Genomic DNA, 10064 nt, shown 5'->3' with positions numbered 1-10064 from the left:
ACACACACAGAAATATGAGGACTCCGAATGCAGCAAAAAATGAACAAGCAGGAAATACATTTACTGAAACACCAAAGTAAGAGGAGACGTTTGATAACAGAATGCCAGGGTTTTAGAGTTTCCTAGTTCCAGGAATCTAAGTCCCCGGATGAGGCATTCTGAGGCTGTGCTTGCATTTATAAATCCTCCACAGCCATTCTGTGTATATCAGGCACACTGCTGGCCAGGTTCCCGGAGTTAGCTCTTGATATATTGGAACTGTTATATGTGGTCATCTTGGGCAACAAAAAGAGCCACGCAGGTCAAAAGCAAGGCTTATAGATGGTCCACCAAGCTCTGTGTGGTGCCAGGTCTGTGGAAACGGTCAGGCACTTGACCAAGACAAGGACCTCTGGGGTCTGCTGAGGTCAGAGCAAGACCAAGGGGTTAAGAGGTCAGAGGCTCTGAGGTTGCACCCAGCCTATCTGTACCACCAAGGATCAGAGATAGACCAGTGGGCATTGTGGGTGTGCCCCTATCCCGTGCAGTCTCACAGGCCCCGCTCTTAGAAGGGTCCCACGTTTAATGCTTGGTTGTCACCATCTTGAAATTCTTAATAATTTTGGAATCCTACGTTTCATTTTACACTAGGCTCTGCAAATAGCTGGTCTTATCCAGTGAATGCTGAGCCATACCCTGGGGCGGCTCATGCTGGCCACAGAAAATGGCCATTCACAGAAGGGAGGACCTGCCCAGAAAATCCAGATGGCAGCTGGCCCAGTCTCACTGGTCCTGGGCCGTGCTGTGATTTGGAGAAGGGCAGGCCTGTCAGCTGTGGGTAGTGGGAGGGACGCGTTGTCTTTACTGGGAACAGAAAGGGGAACAGCAAATGCAAACATATTTTATTAGGAAGAACTTCGTCCAAGTTCTCAAAACTGTTTCACCTAACCACATAGCGCCCCGTGGCCCCAGCTTCCTCCATCCTGGCACCAGCTCTGAGAACCAAACCCAGAAGAGGCCGGAGAAGGAAACGAAGAGGAAGTGTCCAGAACAGCAGAAGAGGGGACAGAAGAGGGGACAGAAGAGGGGACAGACGAGCTGACCTTCTGCGACTGGGCTCCAGCCTCAGACCCTGTTGCCACAAGGGACGTCCATGCTGGTGAGATGACCCAGAGGGCTGGGGCTGCCCTGCTGCCGACAGCTCTGCTCCTTCTCTGCTTCCCAGGTGAGCAGGGCAGGTCCTGGGTGCAGGGGGGTCTGCTCTGGCGGGTCAGGGTGAGGCGGGCATGAGAAAAGGCTGGCAAGGGGCAAGAGGAAGAAATGATATCAAGAAAGAGGGAGTGTGGTGTGCATAGAAGCTTCTCAAATCTTCTCATCGGGATAGGGTGGGGATTAAATGGTAAACTGCTTCCCACACAGTAAGCCCTAAGTAGATTTGGCAACTTTAATCATTATTACCATCATTATTAAGATCAGGAATGCCTCCACGATCCATCAGAGAGAAGGGGAAATAGGGGGCAGAAAACCAGTACTTACTAGTCTAATCACTGTAATACATGACTTGTTTCCCATTACCTAATTTAATTCTCATTGCAGTCCTGATGAAAACAAGAGACTGAGGCTCGCTTATGGAGGTGCAAATAATTTAGATTAAACAGTTTATAAAAGGCACAGTCAAGGTCCAAACCTACATACTTTTATTTCCAAGATCATTGTTCCTTCTATAATTCAATGTCAGTTCCTGCTGCGCCTCCTTGTAAAGCTTCACTTACCTATCTGGAGGCACTGCTGCATCCCTGCGTGGGAACCCTGGGTGTCCCCACAGGTCTGGGCTGGCCCCAGGGCTGCTACATAATGGGCCCCCAGAAGGGTGAGACAGCTGGGAACTTGCGGTCAGCCCTGGTCCGAGAATTTCCGTAAATGATGGTGGAGGGAGAAAGTGAGCTCTTGCAAGGCCTGGGAAGGGACAGCTTGGGTGCAGCGGGGTCAGTGGGAGGTGGAGGGGCCGCCACAAGGCTCAGTCAGGCCCTTGACTTGAATATCCAAGGGAGGGACATTCTAGGTGATTCCAAGTGGCACCCCACAGTGTTTTTCCTCCCAGATCTGTGGAATCAGTCCCAAATCATCAAGAGAGAAATTTAAGGACCTGAAAGAGCAGGCTAACAGCGCCCCCAGAGCCTGAGCTGAGAGCAGCAGCAATAGCAGGAGAGGACAGGGGGTGCCCATCCCTTCCTTGCCCCCAAGCCTGTGCCTAGGAGGCAGTTAGCTCCCTGGGAAAGGCTCCTGGACCTCAACACTGTGGACATTTGGGGCTGCGTTATCTCAAAGTGTTGGGGCCATCCCTGTGCAATGGTGATGTTTAGCAGTATCCCTGGCCTCTACCCACCAGATGTCAGCAGCAATTCCCCACTCTAAGTTGGGACAACCAAAAATATCTGTAGTCATTGCCAAATGTTCCCCCCGCCCTCCAACCCAGGGTGGAGGAATCACTGCTTCCAGAGGTGGCTGCCCATCGCAGACAGTGGCCACCTGAGCCTGCTTCTTTGGAGCAGAAAAACGTGAGACAAGAAAATGAAGATGCAAAAGATACAGTTTCTGTTTTTTCCTTCCTTCCTTCCCCTCCCTCCTCCTCCTCCCTCCTTCCTCTTCCTTCCTTCCCTTCTTCCTTCCTTCCTTCCTTCCTTCCTTCCTTCTTTCTTTTCTTTTCCTTCTTTTTCCTCTTTTTGATGGGTCTCATTCTGTCGCCCCAGGCTGGAGGCAGGAAAGGGATCTGGCTCACTGTAACCTCCACCTCTGTCTGCGGATTCTCCTGCCTCAGCCTCCTGAGTAGCTGGATTAGAGGCGCCCACCACCACATCCAGCTAATTTGTTTGTCTTTTCAGTAGAGACAGGGTTTCATTGTGTTGGTCAGGCTGGTCTCAAACCCCTGACCTCAGGTGATCCACCCGCCTCGGCCTCCCAAAGTGCTGGGATTTCGTGGTGTGAGTCACCGCCAGTCGGGCCAGATTTTTCTTTAATTCACAATAAAATATAGCAAAGCCTCGCTATCACTGGATGGCAATACATCACCTAGATGGATGGGTGGGTAGATGAAAGATGGATGGATGGATGGATAGATAGATGATAGGCAGACACATTACATCCACACCTCAGGAGTTTATTGCCAAAGTCCATTTCAATAGCGTTTTGCCCTTGTTAACCACCTCCTGTTACATGCATATGGCAGCAGCTGCTTAGGGTGAGGCCCCCTGGAGGCAGGAAGCAGAGAGTTTATGGGGCTGGGTCCTAATCATTTGGACCCAGAGCCTGCAGAGTGGGTGGAGGAAAGAGAGAGGGGACTGGAAGAGGGAGAGTAATGTCAAAATATTGGAGGGGGCAGAGGATCTGGAGAAGAGGCCCAGGACATGCCAAGGCGGGTGGGTGCTGCAGAGAAGTGGGGATGGGAAGGAAGCTTGATGGGTGTCAGCGTGGAGCTGAGCCCTACAGATGTTAGGCAATGGCTAGTGTTGCCACAGGATTCTGTCCTGGGGAAAAAATCCAGGCGTAAATGTCCTTGAATCACAAGAACAACCCCTTTCTACATGGTTCCTTGATATCCCCACGGGCAGCCCCCATATTCTTTGTGATCCAGACCTGGAAACAGGAGGTCTCATCTATATGGGCAGGGACTGCAAGTATGAGGCCTGGCTGGACAAAGGGAGATACAGAGTCAGAAGCCCAGCTTCCCTTTGCCTCGCATACCAAATGCCTGCCTTTTCCTGGCCTACATGGCTTCTTTCCTATTTCATCCATCCATCCATCTGACTATCCCGCCCCGCCCCGGCCCAGTCTGCCCATCCGGGTCCATCCGTCCATCCGTCCATCCGTCCATCCATTCATCTCTCCATCCATCCACCCATCCATCCATCCATCTCTCCAACCATCCATTTATTCAGAGTGTACTTAGTGGCTTCATTCAATCTTTGGTGTTCAATGAAGACAGGTGTTTCTTCTCAGGACTGACACTTCTGGGGGACCCAGAACCTGCCTGAGGCCATCGAGGTTAAGCCTCTCCCCTCTCTAAGATGGCTGAGCCCACCTTGCTGCACATGGCCTCTGAGTTCAGCACTCCACACCGGCATCTCCTTGGGTGTCCCCCTGCAAATAGCCCATAGCTCCCTGGTGCTCCTGACTGCTCCCTCCTCCAGCCTCAGGCAACACTGGGTGTGCAAAGGACCTAACACTCAAGGTTCCACTGGTCCAGGCTCTTCCAGGTGAAGACGGGGAAACGGACTTGTGTTTTCCAGGCTGTCTGACTGTGAGTGGCCCCAGCACTGTGATGGGCACCGTGGGGGAGTCCCTGAGCGTTCAGTGTCAGTATGAAGAGAAATACAAGACATTTAACAAATACTGGTGCAGACAACCATGCTTGCCAATTTGGCATGAAATGGTGGAGACCAGAGGGTCCGAGGGAATGGTGAGGAGTGACCGAGTCATCACAGACCATCCTGGGGACCTCACCTTCACCGTGACATTGGAGAACCTCACGGCAGACGATGCAGGAAAATACCGATGTGGGATTGCAACAATACTGCAGGAAGATGGCCTGTCTGGCTTCCTGCCTGATCCCTCTTCCAGGTCCGCTGCCGTATCCCGGCATCTCCTTCCCCAGGCGTCCATAACATCCGCAGATAGCCACGGAAATCTTAATCAGGAGAAGAACTCAACCGCAGGAAATTCAGCGTGGCGACCCAGATTATGATCAGCGCGTCAGTGAACGCGTGCGGGAAACACGCGTGATGGAGCGGATGTGGCGGCTCATGCGTGAACGTGATGGCAAAACCACGTATTATTGATATGCGAATAAGCACGCGTGATTATGCGGATGCGCGACCAGGTTTATGCTGCGTGAGATGCGTATTATGCGATGATGATATTATGCGCGACATATGCGTGATTATAAGTGCGATCGGTTATAAGATATATTAAAAGATCCCAGACGCGTGCGCCATTATAACCGATGCGCCGCTGGATGCGCCTATATTGCGGTGATAAAAGGCAAGATTTGACGTAAGCAATAAGTGATATTGGCATGTGATATGATAAGGTGATGCGTGATGACAGGCGTGATAAAGCGATGACGATATCGGCAAAAGATTATGCGATATTATGATCCTCAGGAGCGCCGCGATATTTATTTATGCGATGATGCGATATTTATGGCGCGTGATGGACAAGGCGCAATGATGATGCGATGGCAGATCAACGAACGCATTGACCACGAGCGCAATACGTGATAAAGAGAACGTGCAGGCGGAGGATTGAAAGAACTGATGGTGAAGTGCGGACGGCGGTGTGTGGATACACTGGCAAGGATGGGGGGTTTTGAAACCTAAGCCTAACTGACCTTCAGCATGTCGGTTTTCAACGAGATGGGGGACGCCAACATGGGAGAAGTTGGTCGTCCTCTGGTCTGAGTTTATAAAATGCCCACCTGGCCCCAGAGCGGGGCAAGGCATCCACTGGGACGGGGTTGCAGGGGGATGCTCTGTGACTCTAGCCGGGCTTCGGTCTGCCTATGGGGAGATGATGGTCCTAGAACATCTGTCCAGCTGCCTCCTTGAGCGTCCTATGCTTTATGAAGTCAGAACCATGCAGGCGGCAGGTACTCAGCTGGGAAGAGTCAGGCATAGGACCCTGAGCCTCTGTTCTTTATCTTCAGCCTCCAGTACTGAGAACTCTGTGAAGACACCTGGATCTCCCACCAGGCCCAGCCAATGCGAAGGGTAAAATGCACGTGTCCCATTGTCTTTTGCCATGTGTGTAGCTTCTTTCGTAGGGTGGGGCTTCCTAGACACAGGTTTCCTCGATTATTCACCCACTCAACAGGTATTTATTTGTTATGTGCCAGAAACTGGTGGAGATTCTGGAGATGCAGCAGTGAACAAAGGGGCAAAATTGTGCTCTTGAGGAAATTGCAAATAGGTAGATTCAGACAGTGGCCAGATAGATAAATAGATAGATAGACAGGCAGACAGAAGGACGGACGGACGGACAGATAGATAGACAGACAGACAGATAGATAGATAGATAGGCAGATGATAGAGATAGAGATATGATATGACAGATGATAGAGATGGCTGACTGGCTGGCTGAATAGACAGATGGAGATGATCGCTGGTAGAGAGAGATATGTAATAGAGACAGATAGATAGATGATAGATCAAGGAAATATGTCAACTAATGATAATAACTATGGAGGAAAATAAAGCAGATGTAAAGAGATAGGGTGCCAGGGTGTGTGGGAAGCTGGTGGGGCATGATTTGGGCTATCAAGGAAATACAAGATGTTCCACAGAAACGAAGAACAAAGGGACTGTCTTAGTTTGGGTTTCCTCCAAATCAGGTCCTGAGACAGGGACTTAGGAGCAATTTGTTTATTGAGAGGTAATCTCAGGAAGTACATTGAGAGAGCAGAAAATGAGACCAGGAAAGGGAAAGGGAAATGAAATGCACTGTAATGAAGGGGTTAACACTGTAGTAACTGGACACACTGGAGCTTAGTCCCTCTGGGCACCCTATGAGAGATTGTGTAGAAAGTTCCTCAGAACTGGAGACAGAATCTTCCAGGCAGAAGGCACTCCTGGGGGCATGAATTCTGTGGCCCATCTGGCCTGCTCTGCACAGGAAAATGTGTGCACTCCTGTAGATAACCTCAGGCAGAGAAGGGGAGCCTGAACTGGGAAATCTTTGGTGGGGCCAAGACTGCCTGCAGCTGCCAGGAGCTCAAGTGGGCAAAGGGGATATGGGGCAGGGCACCAACAGGGTTTGTTACAGGGGCTCGTCTTAGAGAGGATCGGGGAGGGCGTCAGACAAGTCCTACAGGTGGAGGGCTGGGAAGGTGGAGAGATGGCACAACGGCCCGTTTTGGGGAGAAAATGCAGCATTTGAGAAGTTGGAATAGGGGCAGTGTAGTGGGACCCAAGGGATGGGAGGATTGGCCATGGGCTGAGCTCGGAGAGGTCACTCCTTGGGGTTGAGATGGTTAAGCAGTTTAAGCGAAAGAGCTATTCTTGTGATCATATTTAATTTGAGTGAAGGTGGTTGTAAAGCAATATTTCATCCTTGAGGTTGTTCCCAGCAAGAGCAGAGATCCTGCAGGCGTCAGTGGCTGAGGGATCTGTTCTGGAAGTTGTTTCTGGGAGCCAGTTCCTGCCTGGGTTCCCATATCTCTCTTCTGCTCTATCCCTCACCTTCCGGCATCTGTTGGGTCCTGACACTCAAGGTTAATTCCGAGCTGAATGAAGGTCAGGAGCCTGTGACCCTCAGCATGGAGCTGCCTGACCCTGGTACCCACCAGGCTTGATGCTGACATTGGGTTTGAGGGCATAGGACCAGACGTCGAGGGAAGGAGGGGTGAGGCAGAGCCTGGGACTCTCCAGAGGAGGCAGCTTACTACTGGTCACTCTCTCCGTCTCACAGGTCCCTGCCCAGCTGCGCCTACTTCCTGCTTCTCCCACTCCTGAAGGTGCCTCTGCTCCTGAGCATACTCGGTGCTATCCTCTGGGTGAACAGGCCTTGGAGGACTCCTTGGACAGAGTCCATGAACAGGAGAACTTGCCACACCCCATGCCCACTGGAACCCTGTCCAGAGACACAGCCCTTCTGACTGCAAAAAGGACTTCTGACCCTGACCCTATCGCTGGATACTCTTTAAAAGTTAAAAAAAATGTAGGCCAGGTGCGGTGGCTTACACCTGTAATCCCGGCACTTTGGGAGGACACTTAACATGGGATCGACGTGATTTCTTAACAAATTTTAAGTGTACAATACAGCATTGTTGACTACAGGGACGGTAGTCAAGGGGCCAGGAACCAGGGCCCAAGGTGCAACCTGGGTGTGGAGACCTGTGGGGAGTTCTGAGCAGAGCAAGTTTCATCCCTAAAGACAAGTGCCCAGGTCAGGGGGTGGAACCAGGCAGGAGAAAGGAGGACACATTGGATCCTGGTCCATGGCTTCTGCTGTGTTGAGAAGCAGCACACACACTGCACGTTGAACTTAGTTTTGGGAGAGAAAGAGACACCCAGTGTCCCTACTGAACATGTTCACCTAGACTGGAACTTGGTTTGGTGACAATCTTCAATGCTTCTTATTTGTGAACAAGGGAAGCAGTCTTTGAAGCACTAACTATAATCAGTGCCAGGAAAGGTCTGAGGGAAGGCAGCTGTGGGGATAAGAAACAAGGAGAAAGGGGTACAGGGGCAGGAAGTGGGTGGAGTGGCTGGGTCTATCGTGCGGGGTGGGGAAGCTCCCTAGGGTCGTTTGGCCCTGGCTTAGCATCTCCTGACATGATGGGCTTAGGATCACTTTCCCCTGGAAAAGGCAGGAAGGTAGGACCAGGGACTACTTCATGTCTCTCTTGGATGTGCCACAGTTTCCCAACCTTGCCATGCACAAACTTGGTCTATTGACTTTCCCCCACATCTTTGTCTCTGTCCCACAAATCTGTTATTTTTCCACGCTTTCTTTCCATGATAGTTGCTGCAACCCAAGTCCTTTAATCTCTTATTCCTCTCTCCTTTATCTCTCGTCAATCCTTATATAAATCTCTCCAATATTCCCATTCCCTCGCTTTCCCTGATGCCACCATAGTCCTCTATCCTCTCAATACTACGGTGACTTCCCACTTTCTTCCCAATCCCTCTTGCCACCTTTTCTCTTTCTTCTACATAATGCAACAAGAGAGCACCTTGACACGGTTCTGCAATAATCATGTCACCTCTTGTTCCATGTTCTTCAAATGAAACCCACTGTATTAGTCTGTTCTCATGCTGCTAATAAAGACATACGTGAGGCTGAGCGTGGTGGCTCACGTCTGTAATCCCAGTACTTTGGGAGGCTGAGGCAGGCGGATCACCTGAGATCAGGAGTTCGAGACCAGCCTGGCCAACGTGGTGAAACCGCCTCTACTAAAAGTACAAAAATCAGCCAGACGTGGTGGCAGGTGCCTGTAATCCCAGCTACTCAGGAGGCTGAGGCAGGAGAATTGCTTAAACCTGGGGGTTGCAGCGAGCTGAGATCGTGCTACTACACACCAGCCTGGGTGACAAGAGCAAGACTCCGTCCCCACCCCACCAAAAAAAGACATAACTGAGACTGCGTAATTTATAAAGGAAAGAAGTGTAATTGACCACAGTTCTACGTGACTGGGGAGGCCTCACAATCATGGTGGAAGGCAAAGGAGGAGCAAAGGAGGAGCAAAGTCATGTCTTACATGGTGGCAAGCAAGAGAGAGAGAGCATGTGCAGGGCGGGGGACCTCCCCTTTGTAAAACCATCAGATCTTGTGAGACTTATTCACTATCATGAGAACAACATAAGACCTGCCCCCATGACTTATTTACCTCCCACCAGGTCCCTCCCACGACACGTGGGAACTATGAGAGCTATAATTTGAGATTGGAGGGAGGACACAGCCAAATCATAGCACCCACTCTCATTGCTTGGCCTACTTGATCTGAGGGGACCCAGCCACTGGTTGGTTCTTCCATTTCATCTTGTTGCCCTGTCCCCATGTGGTCTTTATGTTTTAGCCACAGTGTGCATCCCTCCCCAGGGCCTTAGCACCTGCTGTTCCTCCCCTTGAATCCCTTCCCCAGATCTTCTTACCTCTGGTTCTTTCTTATCCTTTTGGTTTCACCTCTGACGTTGCCTCCTCTGAAAGGCCTCTGTGATCATCCTTCGAGGGATCACCCCGATTGTCTTGATTATGGGTCCCTGTTTATTTCCTCCACAGTTTGCCAAATGCTGTTAATGTGTTTCCTTTGGGTGGTTTCTATCCATCTCCCTTTACATCACAGCAGCATTTGGGCCAGCTTCGTTCACCACGAATGCCCCAGCGTCCAGCTACAGAGTATGGTGACGTAATGGTTGGCATAAAAAAAAATACTTGCTGAGTGAGTAAACGAATAAGGATTGGATGTGGCTGCAGAGGTTGGCCCTGGGCAAATGTGGCCCAACTATATTAGATATCTGTTGATGCATAACAAATTCCCCCATGACTTCACGGCCAAAAACAGCAAATGTTCATTATCTCATGGTTTTGAG

General features: G+C 50.6%; 1 protein-coding gene across 1 annotated transcript; it reads left to right on the top strand.

Moving 5' to 3' along the window:
• On the top strand, positions 1-8817 carry CD300H (CD300H molecule). Its single transcript, XM_031657745.1, has 4 exons — positions 1-1204; positions 4266-4596; positions 5646-5744; positions 7441-8817. Exons 1-4 carry the CDS (start codon positions 1144-1146, stop codon positions 7625-7627), a joined length of 678 nt encoding a protein of 225 aa, XP_031513605.1. The 5' UTR covers positions 1-1143; the 3' UTR covers positions 7628-8817.
• Positions 8818-10064: the final 1247 nt, after the last annotated feature.

The sequence above is a fragment of the Papio anubis genome, chromosome 17 (assembly GCF_008728515.1).
Source record: "Papio anubis isolate 15944 chromosome 17, Panubis1.0, whole genome shotgun sequence".
Taxonomy (NCBI): domain Eukaryota; kingdom Metazoa; phylum Chordata; class Mammalia; order Primates; family Cercopithecidae; genus Papio; species Papio anubis.
Note: the sequence above shows the minus strand (reverse complement) of the source record. Positions and strands in the feature narration are given on the sequence as shown.

What these genes read in the sequence shown, in the direction of transcription:
- CD300H (XM_031657745.1), top strand. Translation starts at nt 1,144, where the DNA reads ATGACCCAGAGGGCTGGGGCTGCCCTGCTGCCGACAGCTCTGCTCCTT. An exon ending in CTGCCTGATCCCTCTTCCAG is followed by an intron (nt 4,597 to 5,645) that starts GTCCGCTGCCGT and finishes GGGAAGAGTCAG; the next exon opens with GCATAGGACCCTGAGCCTCT. An exon ending in AGGCCCAGCCAATGCGAAGG is followed by an intron (nt 5,745 to 7,440) that starts GTAAAATGCACG and finishes TCCGTCTCACAG; the next exon opens with GTCCCTGCCCAGCTGCGCCT.